General features: G+C 38.8%; 1 protein-coding gene across 2 annotated transcripts; it reads right to left on the bottom strand.

Moving 5' to 3' along the window:
* Positions 1 to 1,624: 1,624 nt before the first annotated feature.
* On the bottom strand, positions 1,625 to 19,508 carry si:dkeyp-120h9.1 (Y+L amino acid transporter 2-like). 2 transcript variants are annotated; one of them, XM_027006397.3, is made up of 10 exons: positions 19,263 to 19,507; positions 17,433 to 18,052; positions 12,872 to 12,997; positions 12,408 to 12,552; positions 12,096 to 12,219; positions 6,814 to 6,917; positions 6,379 to 6,475; positions 6,122 to 6,271; positions 5,810 to 5,993; positions 1,625 to 2,723 (listed from the first exon to the last, which is right to left on the bottom strand). In XM_027006397.3, exons 2-10 carry the CDS (start codon positions 17,875 to 17,877, stop codon positions 2,626 to 2,628), a joined length of 1,473 nt encoding a protein of 490 aa, XP_026862198.2. In that variant the 5' UTR covers positions 17,878 to 18,052; positions 19,263 to 19,507; the 3' UTR covers positions 1,625 to 2,625. The 2 variants fall into 2 exon arrangements, with proteins under 2 accessions (XP_026862198.2, XP_081558422.1); XM_081702296.1 differs by lacking the exons at positions 6,122 to 6,271; positions 6,379 to 6,475 and having other exon boundaries at positions 5,810 to 5,955; positions 19,263 to 19,508.
* Positions 19,509 to 20,322: the final 814 nt, after the last annotated feature.

Consider the following 20,322-nt stretch of genomic DNA (forward strand, 5'->3'; position numbering starts at 1 on the left):
AGACAACATGCCTGAAAAAAGTAGGGCATTTAATCTCCCATGTACTGAAGTGCCAACTGTAAATTCATAACAATTATAAACCAGATAGATATGTTTACAATCTACCTCTAACTAAACAGTGTTGACTTGATTGTGAAGAGTATAGTGGCCTCTAGAGGACTTATCCATTTACTACATTCACAAAAGATAACCCATGTAACCTTTCTTCCAATATGTCTATCATTTGGTACATTCAATTCCGCAGAAGAAAAAAATACAACTTAGTCAAATAAGTTGCATCAGTGGAATCCATAGAAAATGTAAAAGTTCACATCAAAAAACAGTAACATAAACAACCAGCACATGATAAAACAGACCAAACAATGGGAATATGTGATTGTTTTTTAGGATACACCATCATTATATTCCATGAGGAATGATACTGAGATAGACCCATCTTTTCAACACCCTAAACAGTTAGTTACATTAGACGCCACTACATGCACACACGTAAAGCGCAAAAGTTAGACTGAGTTACAAACGTATGTACAAGATGAAAAACAACACAATATGACCTTCATATAAACACACAAGTTAACAGCTGTGTGATGTTGGTCATGACATTTAGCAAAAGCAAATGTGGATAAGAATCACAGATTGAATTTTCCATTTCACAAAATCTCTTTTTCTTAAAGAATGCAAAATGAAGCGGAGGCCTAAGAAAGTAAAGTTCCATGCTGAAGAATAGGATGAAGGATGAATTCTACTTTATGACTTCTTATCCTCTTCTCAAACTACTATTAAAGCATTTTGAACAAGGTCTTATTATATGTAATTCTGTTGCCATCAGGACAGAAAACAATGTGGTAGCTAATATTTTATTTAAAAAGCCATAAAATCTCCAACAATGAAATAGAACAAGGAAACATAAAATTTTCCAAAATCTGAGTTTGGACAAAGGCAAAGTAGTTATTCAAGTCCCTTTCTCTAAGCATCTCTTTTGTTCTGTTCTAGTTGCAAGGATATTTCTGAGTCACATTAATTAGCTCAGTCAGACTTGCCAACCTACAATTGAATCCAAATATATTGTTAATTGTTTTTCTTAAATAAATAATAATGGGTTTGGTCAGAGATTCACAACCCAGTCCCCATGGCCACCGAAATGACACTCTTGTTCAGTTGCGCTAGGAATGAAATGCAGAGTGGCTGAGGGGTCCTGAGGGCCCGGCTGAAAACTTAATTTAGGTTGCACAAGTCCATTACTGGAAAGCTAAACACACCTAGCTTTGCTATCCAGATGTTCATACGATAAAATGGCTGGGTTGCAACTAAACCCTGCAGTAGGTAGATCTCTAGGACAAAAACTGACCATGGTCTAAGGCTTTGGACAGTTCTGAGGAGAGGGGAAAGTATGACGTGATGTATGAAAGATTAATGTGGCAATTCGTTTTGATCCTGACATTAAGCAGTATAAAAAACAATACTTTACTACAAAGAACATCATAACTTGTAACCGACAGTTTGCATGACATTTTTATCATTGTACCTACTGGCTCACTGATCTGACTTTTACGGCTGCAGTAATATTGTTTTAGTAATCGAGTATTCTATCGGTCACTCCACTGATTAATCGAGGAATCAGATCAAAAATAAAATTGCTTTATTGAAGCGCAGTAGTAAATATACAAAAGAGAATACATGTTTAAATAGAACATTTCTTGAAATGCAAAAACAAATATGCCATTTGCTACTTTCCTTAACCTTTACAGTACTCAGTGGGCCTCAACATTTGTCTGAAAGCAGTTTTTGAAATCTAGCTAGATTTCTCAGAAGAGTAGTTTCTTAGTGTATAAAAAGCGATTCGCTAAAAATATATATACTCTAGCACGGATGTAAAAAATGAAATCGCTCCGGTACAATTCAAATCTTACCAAATTGGCGAACAAGTTACTTTGTTAGCCAACCTTCCGTAAAATAGCAGCGGCATGCCCTCCATAGTCATGCCCCAGACCGAAGCTGTGTGAACCTCTCCTGTCTTTGCAGTAATAACCCAGCATGACGGAATGAACTGTTTGGACTCTGGCTATACTCCATGTCTGCTTTTAAGTAAACATATTCGCCTATCGTCTTCATTAGAACCCGTTCGACCTTATTGCTGTGAAGATACTGGATTCCCGCGGGCTACAGTTGGCTGGATACAGAAGTATATACCTTTAAAAGAAAGCTGCATTGGAGAAACACTACTTTCGTTGTTTAGTCTACGGCTAATTTGCCTCCAAAAGACTAGCGCTAATATATTTATCAATTTGTTTTTGTGGTACCTTAAGCCTTATCTCTGCACAAGTTTACATCTTTACATGGAAGAAACACTGAATGTTAGCTGGTGCACTTTATCTGCCATGTACGTTTCAGAAGAATAATGGCCACAAACTATTTTCTAATGGGCTAAATCAAAGTAAAACCAGTTACAAAGATCCCTGGTTATACAGCCTCTGTAAAAAGCAGAGGTGGATGGTGTCTAGCAAGTCTGGGCATCAGTAAACTTTTATTTTTTGAAAATGTTCTAAAAATACAAAGGAACACAGGCTCAGTTAAAACTGCCCTTGAATTAGCTGTGGAACAGGCAGACTTTTAACCAGTTTATGGTCAATCAGTTTTGTCAGTTTCAGGTGGGTTGTCGAGGTCAAGGCCAGGGTCTGCCACACAGCAGAGACACAGCTTCTGTGTATACAATGAGACCACATCTGAAACAAAGAAAAAAAAGAATGGTGAAGTTACTCACTAGTGCCTATTATTTTACATGAAACTCTTGTCATTTACAACCCTTTGATTAGTCCATGTAGGTAGCAGCCAACACAGTAACCTTATAGTTCATACAAGTGTTCCTGCATCTAGACATGCTGTTAGTTGTTACAGTGGCACTCAACTTGTTCAAGAGGCACTCAACCAGATATCCCATTGTTTTGTAAACAAGCATTGCAATCCAATGATAAAATGCATGGAAGATCGCTTAGCTAGACAGCCAGCAAGATTCTTATTTCGGCTACTGCCATGATTCTTAGGCTGCAGCAAGATGCTAGTGCTCAGAGAGAACTTGCACTATATGCTCTCACCACTACATGACAGGTTTATGGTAGGTAGTACACAATCAATCCTACAAACATAGCACAGAGACAGCATCAGGTGTTAAACTTTTGTAAGCCCAATAAATTCTTTAATCAATTATCCACATAGAAGGAGGATCATTTACTTAGATTGTTAGCTAGCCAGCCAGGTAGCCTATAAGTCAAAGCTGGTCACTGAATGCATTCATTGAATTTAGCTAAGCCACAGTATGGGCTGCTATCTTTTCTTCTTCTGTAGGTCACACTCTGATTACATGGTTTTTAAGGTTAACCCAAATATCTGTCAGTGTCTGCATGTTATGGTCATGGGATTAGTTTCATGCTAGCTAGCTGTAGAGTCTCTAAGAGTTATAACTATATTGCGAATGGGGCCATCACCATTTGGAAGATTTAGCACCGTATGTATGCAAGACCAAAGACCAAAGAACAAAGAAGACCAAAGACCCCCCTACATCTTCAAAAATTGAAATGTGACTGCAGATACTGGGATACAAAATTTTTAAACTTGAGGATTCCAAACCAAGGTCTGTCCAGCAAAAGAGCTTTCACCAATATTTTTCCTGAACAAGTCACTTATATTTACAAGAAATATACCAGTAATCCATAAATATAAATATTTGCAGCTAAAAAAAAAAAAAAAGGAACAAAAATGGGGGTTAAATGCCCCTTTAGGAGAAATCAATAAATGGCAGCAGTGTTAGTAGCAAACATGGATTAGCATTTAAGTGAACAGAAAGATTTATAATTAATTAGTCTATTTAATTAAGTAAATCAAAAGAGGATTTTCCCAAAGAGTTAAAATAGTAGTGATAGCTAACTTTACATTTAACAAAAATGTTAAACAATAAAGAAAGTGGCAGGAAAGACACTGGATAAGTCAGCACAGATCTGACTTTTGGAGTAGGTAACAGTGTAACAAGTTTGCCAGTGATGTTTATACCAATATGACATAAAAGGATTTGGACACTGCACAGATGCAGATATGCTGATCAGTGTGATGTTATCTATCATACATCTATATATCTTTTATTTAGTTGTTCTCTCACTAAATAGTAACCATTAAAACTAAGAATCAGCATGACAAAGTCATGGCAAAAGCCTACAAGGCTATAATGTGTTATTACTGGATGGCCAATATGCGTTTTTCAAGGACAGCTTATGGATTAGCTCCATCTTACTTAGACAAGCTTCTTCAGCCCTGCTCCCTTCTCGTATACTAAGGTCATCTAGCACTGAACACCTAGCTAGTCACTGCTCAGGGCATATCCTATAGTGTCATAGGCCCCAAGCTTTGGAACTCTTCATCTCTACCTCTTTGACTCTGTGCTTCTCTTGCCTCCTTCACAGCCCAGCTTAAAACTTTTCTCAACACTTTAAATCTCCTACTTAAGCCTTTTTTTTTTTTTTTTTGGTATAAAGCTTTTATATTTGTTTTGTACATCAACCTTGGATATGTGAAAGACACTATACATTTAACTAATTATTATTGGTGTTAACAACAACAACAACAACATTAGGGCCGATGGAGATAACAGTTTTTAGGTAGAAGTGTGTTTACACAATGAACTACTTCTGACATTGTCATGTAAGAAAGTATAATAAAGTATGAAATATTCCACCTAGCACCACCTTTCTACCTTTCCACTTAACAGTAAAGCAAACCAGATATGGTTAACATTTTACTTGTTATATTTGTAAATATTATACTATTTCATAGTAGCTATTGGGTTTTAGGTGTGGGACTGCATCAAGTGGAGCTCATATAACTACTGTCTCATCAGAGCCCTCTTTCTTTACAGTTGTTCAGTGTAACAGAATGTACAGGGTAGCAAGTGTAAAAAACCAAAACAAGCTTGATGAGCTTGTTAAGCTCGAGTCACATTCTCGAGAGAACAGCGAATGCCTGAGTACAGAAGTACTGGAAATGAAGAGAAAACAAAAACAAATTCACTTGCAAATCAACCATTAGTACAGGAATTCCTTTTGAACTCGAGAGTTGCAAATAAATAAATAAATATTTATATTTACAAATTCCAATAACTACATTTACACTCTACGATGTTTAGTAGCAACAGAAGCTGAGCAACAATAGCTGAGGAAACAAGGCTGGTTACCTACAACACAACATAAAGAATTCATTACATGTTCTTTGTTTAGGCAATCACCTTTACGCATCAAAAACAAGCTTATTTATATACCACTTATTTATATATAACTTAGATTGATATAATAGCTTATTTATCTTCAACAGATCGTAAAGAATCTGATTTTCCTTTGTTAAAGAATGTGCTACGTCTGGCCATGTCCTGTTTACAAGTTTTAATGTAAGCTGTTTAATGTTTTATAAAAACATCAATAATTTACCTAAGGTAAGATAAAGAGCTAATATTGCATTTGTGAACTGCTTAAGGGATGTATTAAAATTCAAACCTTGTATTTACTAGACACCCTCATGTAAAATTTTACTATAGCATAAATTAAGTATGGAAACCAGAAAATTAATTCTAGTTCTCACCATTTATGACAGGTAAATGCAAAGATAGTAGCAATCCTACTCCACCCACTGAATGATACACAGATAGCACTAATGTCATGAGTCCTAATGGGGACAGTGTTTGTGTCTTTACTGGCCAATGTCGAAATCCCCCAAAAAACAAATATCAGTCGACCACTATGTATGAAGTAATTTCACTACAGCTACTCACTGAGCATTTGTCCCAAAAAGGCAGGTCTGGAGGTAGAGGGCAGGTGCACACAGATGTAGTAGACTGGAGCTCCGGAAAGAGCAACCGCAATCCCCACTAGAGAGTTTATTGTGTCACTGTAGAGCGGCACCACCACCAGAAACACACTGCAAACACAGAACACTATGGGATAGAACAGACTCAGCTACACAGACACAGACACACACACACACACACACACACACACACACACACACACAAAATAAATCAATAAAAGTCAATAAAGAGTCTAATGAGTACACAGAGGAGCCTAGTGAAAGAGCAAGGATTTACCTTGACAGGACGGTGCATCTCTGGAGCCTTTATGCGCAGGTAGAGCTGACTGGCTATGGAGAGGCCAATGAACAGCCAGTAATTAAAACTGAAATAATTAATGAGCTGGAACACATCTCTCACAAACAGGTAAAACAAGGCCATGGCACCCTAGGGAACACACACAGTTTCTTGTTCAAAAATGAAGTTTCTGCTTCGGAAAGGGTGACATAAAAACATGTGTTTGATAATAGCAGGTTTGACTAGTCTTCACTTACATTGAATAGCAGAGCAGGGATAGGTGTATAGCGCTTAACATGAATCATGGATAGGACATTTGGTAAATGGCCCTCCCGAGAACCTACAAAGAACAACCTTGGGGAAAGAACAATTCTTGCTGCTCAACAGTTTAAATGCTGTTTAATGTTTTTGGTAAAGTCAGTAGCTTGTGATTTAAGTAGTTCAAAATGGTATCACTATAACCTTGATTTTTCTAGCCAACCTATTCAGCTAAAAAAAACCTAAAAAAACCAGCATTTGTTCACTGAGGTATTAAAGAGGGTTATTGCAATCATTCTATTCTGGATCACTTGCTGTTCCAAAGTATAGTGGCTCTGGCTCAGATTTGCTAAGGGTACTGCAGTCACTCAGGTTTCTAGCTGATCAAGCCCTGCTATACACTTGTTCTAGGTACAAACCCTGCAGTTACTGACCTGGAGGCAGCAATGATGGATGAGTTGATGCCTCCATAGCAAGAGATGGCAACAGAAATGGGGATCAACCAGCGTGCGTAGCCAAGAACATTATCGGCAAATGTCTGCAAACAGAACACATACTGCTCACACAGACTTTCAGAGAGGCATTAAGAAAGGAATTAGTGCAGGTAAGTCAGTCAACAAGAAGCCTGAGTTAACCTTGTTAACAAGAATTTTGTATTACAAACATTACGTAGAGATGACTGAATTCCAATACGTGATTTTGGATCAGTGCCGTTATCGGCAAAGATACTGGATGTATATTGCTGAGGAAATTTTTAACGAGAGTTTAACTGTAGTGCGCTCTTCCCATTAACGATTAAAAACTATCATGTTAAAATGCAAATATCCATAGACTTACAGATGTGCGATTTCCATTGCTATAATTTTAATAACCTAGTGTGAGGAATCTCACCTTCTCGTGAGAGCATTTAAATGAGACAAAATAGTGTTTCAACACTGTTCACTGCTACATCCGTGAGCAACAGTTCTTTAAAAAAAAGATGAAGAAGATGACATTCCCAGTTTGACTGTGAAGTAAAAGAAATTTAGGGTTGGGGAAAGGAGAAAGAACAGCAGAAACCTGATAAACAGATGGAGAGAAGAAATAGTAATGAAACTAAAAAAAAGCCTTTAAATTCACAAAGTTAAAACTTTATGAACACTATATTCATACCATAAACAGACAAAAACACAGCTGTTTTCCATTCGCCTGCTGAATTTTAGAGTAGACTTGATATTTTGAAAAAGAAACTGGAGGTCAGGTCTGTCGGAAAGAGACAGCGTTGAATGCAGCTATTTAGAGTTTAATGAGACAGTCGGACAATCCAACGGCATGGTGGGAACACAGGCAAGGGTATAATTTAGACAGCAAGCAATAAGCAAACAAACCAAAAAGGGCATAGGCAGGTACAATTCCAAAAACAGGCAAATGAGTTCATAACCAGAAATATCTACAGGAGTATAGTGTGAAGTGTAGTGCAACAAGAAGTCCAGCTGGCAGGCGTGACACTGGAGAATAAGCCAACATTCACTAACTGGCCATAGATATTTTTGGTAGAAAGAATAACCATCTTGTAAACATAATCAGATTAAATTTCAATGGGTTTAAAACAGAGCTCGAGTAAAGACAGACTTGTAGTACTGGTACATAGTAGTTTCTATCTGCTCACATAGTGCCTAGTACATGTTAGTTATATCACTAGAAGAACAGGTATTTACAAATGAAATTCGCAAGAATAGTCATACGGTTATCATTAAGTTTATGCTGCATTCAGTAATAAGAAACAATGCAGGGGAACTATAGTGTAAATTTCAGGAGTGAGTGAGGCAGTCCTACTGAACACACACACACACACGGCCAGAGGGAGGGGTGTGTGTGTGTGTGTGTGCACCGAGGGTGAATACAGTAAAGCTGAGAACCAAGCAGATGATGACCAAGGCAGTAAATGTCATCTCAATAAGAAAGACACTCACTGTAAGGCAATGGAAGGGAAAAATAATAATGCTTTAGTCTTGTAAACAAAGGTTTTCTTGTAAAGCTAAAAATCTTCCTAGAAAATGAAATTTTAATAAACAGTTAATTGTTAAGGATATCCTTAGTTGCATTCTATACTTGTACACAAAGTCATGCGCTGTAACGAAGGCGCACACAAGAGGGAGAGGATCCAACTTCTAGAGGTTTTGTTTAGTTTGCTGGACAGATAGTAATTGTAGGGAGAGGCTGTGGGACTTTGAGCATTCTAGGTCAGGTAGGAGAAGTTAGACTGGTAATCTTGGTGAGGTCTGGAAGCTGTCCAGGGGTCAGGCAGGAGACAAGGTCTGTAACACAGGCAGGATTTGGCAACCAGGAAAGCTTGGTGTGCAACATGAGAATGGCAATTCTTTGCAAAGAGTGTGCGAGGGAGAGGAGCTTAAACAGAAGGGTAGTAAGGAAGAGAATATTCATCAGGTGTGTCGAATTAGTACTGGGAGACGTCGATGGGAAGAGGGAGGCATGGCAATGCTGGGATGAGGGTGGTTCCTGGATTCATGACAGAACCCCCCACCTGACGGGTGGCTTCTGATGCCCAAGAAATGAGAAGGCCCCCCCCCCCCCCCATCTATAGGTATTCAATAGCTTTCGGACAGCATAGGCTGGTTCACCATTGATCTCAACTGTGGCTGAAGGTTGACAGGGGCTGTGGCTGCGGTTTCAACAGAGATACATGAAAGTTGGGGTTCATCTGGCACCTTGGGGAAATTTGAAGCTTGTATGACACAGGGTTGATCTGTTGGTGCATCTTGATCGGCCCAATAAAGGGCCGAGTGTCCCGCTGGGTAGTCCGAGCCTCATATTAAGAGTGGCGACCCAGACCCTCTGACCGGGTTGAAGTCGCAGTGTGGGGACTTGGCAATGATTGGCGAACTCTTGCACATTCCAGAAGTGTTCGTTTAAGAGAGGTGAGCACATGCTGTTTACCTGGGGGGCAAGGGTCGGGCTAGGGTCGTCTTTGAGACCCTACTCTAGGTCTGTTTGAAAACCTCACCATATAGGGGCTAGGAAGCAGCTGTTAGGTAGGATAGATTCTGAATCTTGGTTAGTATCTCCCGTATTGTAAATGCGGGATAAAGCATCAGCCTTCTGATTCTTAGAATCTGGTCTATAAGACTGTGAAAGGAAACTGGGAGAAGAACAAAGCCTACCTGGTTTGCCTTGTGTTGAGTTGCTGATTTGACTTGAGGTATTCCAGGTTTTTGTGGTCCTTATAAACCAAGAAGGATACTCAGCTCCCTCCAACAAGTGTGTCCACTGTTCCAGGGCTAGTTTGATGATGAGAAGCTCCTGGTTTCCTACATATAATTTCTCTCGGCAGGTTGTAGTTTCCTTGAGTAGAATTTGCAAGGGTACAAATGTGGAGTGCCTTGTCTTTGGGACAAAACAGCTCCTATCCCCACTTCTGATGTGTCTACCTCTATGATAAAGGGCAGAGAAGGCTTCTTTCAATTTTTGGAAAGCCTGATTAGCAGCTGTAGTCCACTGAAGCCTCCCACTGCCATGGTTTTTGTGAAGATCAGTAAGGGGAGCAGAGATGGTACCTAACCCCTGTATGAACCTTCTATAAAAGTTGGCAAAACCCAAGAATCTGTAGTTTCTTGATAGTGGAGGGTTTAGTCCAATTCAAGACGGCAGATACTTTATCCGGCTCCACAGAGATGCTACATGGCTCGATGGTGAAAACAAGAAAAGTGACAGATTCACAGTGAAATTCACAATTCTCTGCTTTGGTGTACAGGTGATACTAAGACGTGTCTGGAAGGCTGCAACGTGTTCCACATGTTCTTCATCTGACTGAGAATATAAAGAGATCCTCACGATAAACAATCAGGAACTTGCCTACAATGTCCAGAAAGATTTCGTCCAAAAATGCCTGGAAAACAGGGTCTATTGTACAGACCATAAGGCATGACAAGGTATCCATAGTGTCTCCGTAATGTTATGAAGTCTTCCACTCATCACCCTCATGTATGCGAATGAGATTGCAAGCGCTATGTAGGTCCAATTTAGTGAAGACTGGCTCCCAGCAGACATTCATAAGTTAGAGAAATGAGGGGACGAGGGTATAAATATGTCACATTCACTTCCATGGTAAGGGAGCCCTAGAAAGGAGTTCCACTGCACAGTCCCAAGGTTGATGGGGTGGAAGTTCAGTGGCTTTAACTTTACTGAACACATCTGAGAATTTGGGGACTAAAGGCTTTCTATAGTAGTGGAGAGAACTGGCAAGGACGGTGCTTACTCCATGACAGCAGTTCAGCAGTGGACCAAGAAATACCAGGGTCATGGATCGATAACCAGAGAAAGCCTAGTATAATGGAATCACAGGACATGAGTAGAAGCATGGATTGAATCAAATCACTACGAAATAAGCCAACTTTAAATGTGACTGGAACAGTTTGATGCCTAATAACACCTTCACCAATAGGTTGGCCATTAAGTGAATTAACACAAGGGGGGGGGGGGGTCTAAGGTAAGTGCAGTGATTCCTAGCTGTGCAGCTAATCCAGTATCTAAAAAACTGAGGAAGTTCTTGCAACAGTCTGGTGAGCCACAATACATCTCTGGAATGGCTACAGGAATACAATGAGGAGCAGCAGGGGATGGCGAGGGAAACACACAGGCGAGGTAGGAGCCATCTGAGAGAGTCTTTGAACTTTGTTCCACGTAGCTAGGTGATAGTGGCTTCTTGTTGGGAATGTCTGGCTTGAACCTTTGCTGAATCCATGGTTAGAGGAGGATTCTGTAACGAAGGCACATGCACACATGAGAGAGAGAGAGGATCCAATGGTTAGAGGTTTTATTTAGTTTGCTGGACATGTAGGAATTGTATGGCTTGTAGGGTTTTGAGGGTTCCAAGTCAAATAGGAGAAGTTAGATTGGTAATCTTGGTCAGGTTGGCCTGAGGTTGAAAATGCGAGGCAGAGTCTGGAAGGCATCCAGGGGTCAGGCTGGAGACAAGGTCTGTAATGCAGGCAGGATTCGGCAACCAGGAAGACAAACACGCACATGGAAGGCTAGGTATGCAACATGAGAATGGCAATACTTTACAAAGAGTGTGTGAAATAAGGGAGCTTAAATAGGAGGATAGAAAGGGAGAGAATAGTCATCAGGTGTGTTGAATTAGTACTCTGGCAAACCAGATCGGAGACATCGGTGGGAAGAGGTAAGTGTGGTAGTGCTGGGATGAGAGTGATTCCTGGAATCTGTGACATGCACCAAGTTCATTACCAGGCAACAGGTCATGTTGTGGGCAACAGAGCAGGGCCTCTAAAGATGCAACACTGCCTGAAGCTTCCACTGCTTAACTGGATAAGTGGAACATCAGATAAAAACAGTAAAGTCTGAAATACAATGAACAATTGTTGGCAATTATGACCTGGATCATGACTTGTTAGAACTGAGGAGTTTTGAGAGAGAGAGACAGAGAGAGAGAGAGACAGAGACAGAGAGAGAGAGAGACAGAGAGAGAGAGAGAGAGAGAGAGAGAGAGAGAGAGAGAGAGAGAGAGAGAGAGAGAGAGAGAGAGAGAGCACAAAATGGCAAGAGAGCACATTCACCAAAGTATGAGAAACATTAAGGCATTTAAAAGAAAGGCTGTTCCAATTTTCACAATTGTACAGTAGGCCTTATCCTATGCCAGCACACTCAGAAATGTTAATGAGTAGTATAAATGTTTGTTATTCACAAAAGTGCAACTCACCACAGCCACAGCATCACTACTGAGAACAGTGTCCATATCCATGACTGTGTAATAGGCAACGTTGGTCAGAAGGTAGATCACTGTAACAATGGGCATGGAGATTGCTATAGACAGTGGCAAGTTCCTGGAGAAATAAAAATGGCAAACCAAAAAGTAAGTTATAGTGGAGGTATAATATACTACCATGAAATATCAACTCTATAATTTGTTATTGAAAAACTGAACAAAAAGGGCCAAATGTTTTTCTTCCTTTTTCAAAAATGTTTGAGGCAGTTTCAGGATTACTTATTTAAGATGGCTCTATTTTCCCACCTCTCTGGGTCCTTGATCTCCTCAGTGATGAAGTTGAGGGTGTCCCAGCCAGAGTAGGAATAGAGGGCAGCATACAGGGCCAAAGCCATGTCCCCTGTGTTCAGCTTAGACTTATGAAAGGAGTTCTCAAAGTTCATTGTCTTACCTGCAACAGCATACAAAAGTAGTAACAGTGGTTACTTCATCCATCTACAGAAAGTGCTATCCATCCTAGTATCTGATTTAACATAAGATGATCATTTTCTTAATTAGCCTACCACCATCCACTACCCTACCATGATGTAATTGTTCATAACTTTTCTGCCATTAACAGAGTAGTTCCTCAATTAAGAAAACAACAACAACAACAACACAATAACAAACACATGTCTACCAGGATGTTAAACTAGGCTTAAAGACTCTTCCTTAATTTATTGAGTGACAGAGAAAAGACAACATGATACACAGTGTAAAACAAAATGTACCTTTGGCCAGTATGACAATCCCAGCAATGATGATGACAATGAGAGCCAGGACTTTTGCCACAGTGGAGATGACCTGCAGGATGGCCCCCAACTTTACTTTCATACTGTTCACAAATGTTAACAGAGCTAGAGAAAGGGGGGAATATTTAATATCTATGAGACCAGGTGTAAACAAAATAAAGAACACATAATATCTTGATAAGCAGGTCATCTGATTTTCAAAGTAATCTGTCAGTCATTTTTTGAACAATTTCAAGAGGGGAAAAAAAAAATAAAAAAAACATTCAAATGATTCAGATCCATCCTGGAGACAATGTTTTATGCTTACCACTACTTTTAAAAAGGGGCATTTTTCAATGACTTTCATGTACTTAAAACATACCAACAAACTAATGTATTCATGGATTCACTGTAGATTTTTTACTAAATATGTATCACAAACAAGGACTTTAAATAAATATCAAATTGGACAGGCCGCAGGTGTTATTAGTTCAATGTTGTTGTCGCTACAACTGCAGAATGATTGTATTTAACTGTGCAGAACTCCAGAGATACTGCTTCAGTAGTAGCTGCTAGTCACAAAAGTGAACTTTAGCCAGAAACCTTAAAATAAACTGTACAAATAAATATCAGATCTCAAATGTAAACAGGCTTTTTTTTGTGCATAGTCATCACATTCTCCCTAACATTTGATTTTATATGTGTGTCTAAGAGGTTAATGCTTGAGGGTTATATTATTGATTCACATTCAAGAAGCTCCTATTAGCTATCAAATTTCACTTTCAACTTGGGATAATTAATATGAGTTGTGAGGTACAACAATGCACATACAAAGAGGTTCACATATGAGGTTAATTGTGAAATGCTGCAGCACTATCATTAGGCCAACAATTTACACCACATTCCAGGATCAGCTCCTTTCTTATCTTAAATAGAGGCATATACACTCTGCATATACCCTTTCACACTGGGGTTGCTTGTGTAGTAGCATTCCAGAGGTCTTCCATTCTCCACTCCATGAGTGTCTTATTTGTTCCAGTAGAACACTCTTCATCAGATTGCCCTGGTCCCCCAGGATTTGATATGGACCTTGTTAACCCAGATGATAGCTGATGCAACTCTTGCTTTTATCAACAACAACAAAAAAAGGATGGTTCTGATGGATGATTCTGGCAGATGCCAGGAGAATGCTACCTACATAAATGTATAGTGCTAAGTTTGATGCAGAAAGGATAATGATAATCATCTAATGATAGGACAGGTATAATGATCTGCTGAAAGGGATAATGTTATGCTTTTAAGGGTATGGGCTAGGCCTCTTAGTTCCCATTAATTCTGTAAGTATTACAGAATACAAAGACATACATACATATACATATACATATACATACATATACATATACATACATATACATATACATACATATACATATATATACACATTATATATATATATATATAATTTGTCTTTGTATTCTCAGTAGCACAGTTATGCTGGAACCTGAAGGGTTAAAATTTTTTGTTTATATATATATATATATATATATATATATATATATATATATATATATATATATATATATATATATATATATATATATATATAAAAATTATTTTTTTAACCCTTCAGGTTCCAGCATAACTGTGCTACTGAGCACAAAGTGAGGTCCAAACAGACATGGTTTGTCAAGACTCATGTAGAAGGTTTGCCAGTGGCCTGCACAGAGCACTCACCTCAACCCACCTGAACACCTTGGAACATTAAGTGTGAGTGAGGCCTCCTTCTTCAATTTTGGTGATTAAGTGTAGATTGATCGGCAAATGGCAGTTATATCAAATTCACAACACAGTAAAAAAGTCTGAATGATGAAACTGCTACATTTCCACATTTCTCAACTGTGTATATATGATTCCAGGTGAGTAATCATAGTGTACTGAAGTAAGAGATGTAGAGATGTTCAAAATTGTAATGAAGTACACAAGGTTTCCATAGAAACAGGATATTTCAGACAGAGGTAATCAGCTATGTAAGCAATGTGTTTCTGAATTTGTAGGAGGAGGAAGCAGTGTATATCAGACAAATTAGATGTTTAAACCATAACTTTCATTCCATGGGGTTCTAAAGTTCCAGGAGCACAGATCAGTTCTTTTCCTTTGCATTTCCTATTTTAATTGCTGCCATAGCAATAACTGCCAATGCAAACAGATATGTATTTAATGCCATGTCCATTGGTATTAAAATAGCTTCTGGCTTCCCATTGGAAACTTAATTGGAAATCCTTAATTCCGATGGTCTGAAGTTGTTCAACAAACCTATCAGCAAGCTTTCTTCTCGTTTTCGCAGAGTAAAACTGATTATATCTCTTGCAAGTAATATGGTAGACAACTCCTGCAGTAATGCATGAGGAGGAATGGTTGATGAAAATTGATCCTTTTTGTGCCAGGTATTTTAGAGGTTAATAAACTTACATGTAGCACATCTAGAGCAGTTGGAAGCTACAGTACCAATTATTATCTGAATGGTCATTTATCTAACTCTTGACAAGCATGTCTCTGATGTGATGATCTATCAAGGATCCTTAAAAGGGGATGTTGTCTCTGCATCATACTGGAGAATTCTGAAGTGTTTAAGTATAATATTAGCCACTGTTTTATTTGTAGGATGACAAGTCAGCACCAAAGGAATTCTTGTAGTCTTGCAGATTGTTTATAGGTCAGTGCATCCATTCTCTGAACAGGGAAAACACAAGCAAAGGAGTCATATATGACTTCCATAGGAAATCCACAATTCTGAAAATATTCACACATTTCCATACTTCTCCAGAGGAAGTCTTCATTCTCACCGCAAATGCAGTGAAAGTTTTAGTGGCTGTGTGTAATGGATGGAGATTTTGAGAGCCTTGTAATGTGAAGAATTGTACTGCAAATAGGAAAGGTATATAATAAACCGTGGAACCTAACCAAAAAATTCCCATCTTTAATGATACATCCAAACAGGTTATCCTAATGCTAGAATGTGTTATATTCAATATATATTCCAGAGCTGGGAAGAACTTTGAGAAAGAAGAAATGAACAGTTGGAGCTCTTCAAATGTGCACAGAGCAATATAAAAAAGTCATCAATGTATCTCAGAAATTCTAAGAGTACAGATGCAGTATATTGCTCAAAAATGTCTCTAAAAAATCCAACAAAGAGGTTTGCTTAGTACCCTTAGTACCCATTTTAGTAACCATTTTAGTAACCATACTATCTCCTCTCGGGCAGTGGTAACTCAGTGGTTAAGGTACTTGACTAGTAATCAGAAGATTGCCAGTTCAAGCCCTGCCACTGCCAAGTTGCCCCTCAGCAAGGCCCTTAACCCTCAATTGCTCAAATTGTACTCAGTCATAATTGTAAGTTGCTTTGGATAAAAGCATCAGGTAAATGAGTAGTGATGTGTGTATAATGTATCCTGGCCATTTTTTTTTAAATTAAAATAAGCATGTAATCTTAAATGCTGGAACAAATATTTAGTGTTAATAATGGACTTCAAGCCTTGAAGGTACAAATTTCAGACCTTTTGATAGGACAGAGAAGATAGGATGGATGTGCAGTGGACAAATCTACACGTGCACGCGTGAACACACGCGCACACACACTAGAGATAGCATTAGTCTAATGCCACATATTGGCAAAAAAACCCAAAAAAAACATGTGTATTAACAGCTGGGCTACTTAGAGCACAGTTTCTACAGTGCTGTATAGTTTAACTGCAGTGTTTTCTTCACAATAATCATCAAAACTACTATGCTCAAATGCAAATATTCTTGCACTCACATGTACAATCTCCAATTCTATCATTTTAATAACCCAGTCTGGACCCAATGTGGGGAACAGGTTATCTGCCTTCTGGTGAGAGTATTTAAAGAAGACAAAATAGCATTGTAACACTGCGACCATCTGTGATTTGTTTATAAATCTGTTATTTAAAAAACAAAAATTATGACATTTATAATTTGCCCAAGAAGTAAAGGTTCAGGCTCAGGGAAAGAAGAAAGCTTATATACAAAGATGGAGAGGAGAAAGAATAATGAAACAAGAAAAGCTCTCTCCTTCTCCAAATTCATTAATGTACTTATTCTATGGCTTTAATATATTCACACTGCATGAAAAAATGGAAAAAGAGAGAGAAAAATTTAAATGTAAGATTTGTATCAAATTGGTAAAGAAGAAAAGATTGGTATCATGCCATCTCTAACATTACACATAAACACAGTCCATCACCTTGCATTTCTACATTTACAATTAATTACCAGAATGCCATTACCGGAATGCCATTAGAAAGCCCTTTTGCCACTGTGACTAAATATAACAACATACTAGGATATTCCCAGAACTGCACTGATTTATGAAAGGTTTCACACCACCCAAGTAGCACAAAGAAACATTGTGTCTTGACAGTTGACTATGACCTATACTGTACGCCTATTAACACTGTAAAGTTAGTTCAAGCAAGTAACAGACCTGGTCTATCAACCAAGTGACAGAAAACATGCATGTTTCTGATAACAGATAACTCACCAATAATGAGAGCGGCGATGAGACGCACTGCCTTGTATGGAGCCTCACAGGTGTCATAGAATGGCTGGACAAGGTAGATGGAGAAGGTGAGAGCAATGACAGCTTGGGAAGCTGGCTCCACAATCAACAGTGACGTCCACAGACGAATAAAAGCCAGGAAGCCTCCAAAGGACTCCAGGATGTAGGCATAGCTGGCACCCGACTTGCGGATTGTTGTGCCGAGTTCAGCGTAACACAGAGCACCAAAGACAGAAAAGATGCCACCAAAAGCCCATACCACTAGTGACAAGCCATATGACCCCGTATGGCGCAGAACACCCTTTGGGGATATAAAAATTCCTGAGCCAATCATATTGCCCACGATGAGGCAGACACCATGCAACAGAGAGATCTCTTGTTTCAGGCGCATGGAGCTGATTGAGCTTGCATCCCCTTCTTTCTTCATGATCTCACTATAAGTAGGGACTCCGGATATTTGATCACCAGTAGAAAGAAAGGTGCGGGAGAAAAAGCAGAAGTAAAAAAACAAGGGAAGGAGAAACAGTCGGTGGGGTCCAGTCGGACGAAAGCAGACCTCTGCAGTGTTAGTTATAATTCATCTTCTGCCCTGTGTGTCAAACCTGTAGGACAGGAAAAAAAGCAACAGTCAGGAGAAACAAACAAGAAGATAATACATATATTAGCAAGTCTAAAACACATACAAAACAAACACATACTACCATGCTAATAATGTTTTCAAGTATACATTATTAGGGAAATAACAGGATGTTATTCACTCAAATCAGTGCTTATTTAACACATAGGCACATGTTTTACTACATGGTACATGTTTAATGAACCACGCTGAAAATGTAATCTCTCAAATATTTTAAAACAAAGTTTACAGCTTGTCTTGAAACGTCTTTGGAGCTGTTCAAGCGGGTTATATATTGTGGCAGTTTGTAATTAGCCGGCGACACCTTGTTCATGTACGTAGCAAGGACAGTTTTATTCATTCTGATACAGCTTAGCTAGCTAACTAGTTAGCTGTTTTCATATAGGGAAGTTATCAAGTAGTTGTTTGCCGAATTTGCCATTTCATTTCTGACTCGACTTTAAGCCGCTGGTTTACAATAATGATCAAAAAGAAAAAAATGGAAAAATCAAAACCTATTATTTGTTTGAACCTGAAAAGACGCGCTGAGTTGGCAACAAACCTGACAGTCTTTAACGTGGAGGCTGCATCCGTATCATTTGTTATCATTCTTCGGGTCAACATTAAAAGTGTAGTTCACGTGTTTATATCGGTCACGACTTTACTTTATCAACTTGACATAAATATTTTATTCATTTGCTTGTATTAATTCGTTGAATCAGACTTTTGCGACTGATCTTCTAAGCTTATCGTCGCTCAGTTAGGTCAGCTAACTAAATAGGGGTTAATAGCTAAATGTTCTAATAAATTAAAGCTGATGTAGCTAGCTAACTAGCTACCATGCCAAACTTGAAAGCTGCTATCGGATTTCCTCGTTTAATTCGCTAAATTACATAACTTAATACCAGACTTCTCTCTATACCCCTACTTTTAAATCGTATGCAGTAAACCAAATCAAACCTAAAAAGGATGGCTTCTTAAAGTATGGCCAAGTTGTGTTTCACACACGACGGTGAAAACGTGTTCTAGGTTAAGTTCCTTAAATTAACTGATCCTGTTAGTTAACTAGTACGTATTAATACCGCATAGTTTTACCTAGTCATGTTATATTAACGTTAGCCACCAGAAAATAAACTGAAAACTTTTAGAATCTTATCATGGAACCAGAAAATGAACAAAATGTAGAAAAGTTTTACCTGCTGAAGAGACTAAGATGCCCAAGGAAGAAAGCATTTACTAACAGCACCGACGACGTGAAAATATAGATAACATACGTAGCAACTGGGCTGACTACAAATAGCATATGATTCAGTGCCCCCACATGGATCCTGTAATGCATGAAGCAGTACAACACCAACAGGCCTCTAAAAGCCTTTATCAAGAACTCAAAGGGGCTGTGGAAGAAAACCCTAGAGGCCAACCTCTGTTCTTCCCTGCTGCTGCCTGAACCCCCTCACTGAAATCATCACCAAGAGTGACGACGGATACTGGGTATAGAATAGAGTCAGCCACTTCCTTTACATGGATGACATCAATCTCAAGGAGAATGGGAATGAGGAGGAAAGGAACAATTATGCGAAGAAAAACCCTTGCGAGGTATGTACCACCGGAAAATAGTGGAAGTGGTTGATATGGAGAAATCCTTCCAATGGCTGGAAAAGGCTGCATTGAATGACAGCATGGAGGCACTAATCATGGCAGCACAGGAGCAAGCTCTGAATACAAGATATAGGCTGTGATTTACCACACCAGGCAGTACCACAGATGCAGGCTGAGCAAAGATGCCCCTGAGAGAGTCCATCAAATAACAGTGAGATTCATGATAATAGCAGGCAGAGGGCACATGGAACACTATATCCAAGTGGCTGGCATAGTACACAGAAACATCTCTGCTGAGTACTGGCTGGAAGTTTTGAGGTCAAATATACCACGGTGGTGGAGAATGGCCGAGCTAAGATCCTAAGGGACTTCTAGATACAGAATTACAAAATGATATTGGCTAACCAACCGGATAGTGTAGTGATGGGGAAACAGCAGAATTTGGCCATAGTGATAGCATCTCAAGTGATAGCAATATCACAACCAAGGAAGATGAAATGCTTGAGAAATACCAAGGGCTGAGAGAGGAGCTAGAAAAAGTGTGAAAGGTGAAGGGAAAAAAAAAATTATATATATATATATATATATATATATATATATATATATATATATATATATATATATATATATATATATTTAACTATATAAGTTCTCTTG

The sequence above is a fragment of the Electrophorus electricus genome, chromosome 2 (assembly GCF_041902795.1).
Source record: "Electrophorus electricus isolate QZ-2024a chromosome 2, ASM4190279v1, whole genome shotgun sequence".
Taxonomy (NCBI): domain Eukaryota; kingdom Metazoa; phylum Chordata; class Actinopteri; order Gymnotiformes; family Gymnotidae; genus Electrophorus; species Electrophorus electricus.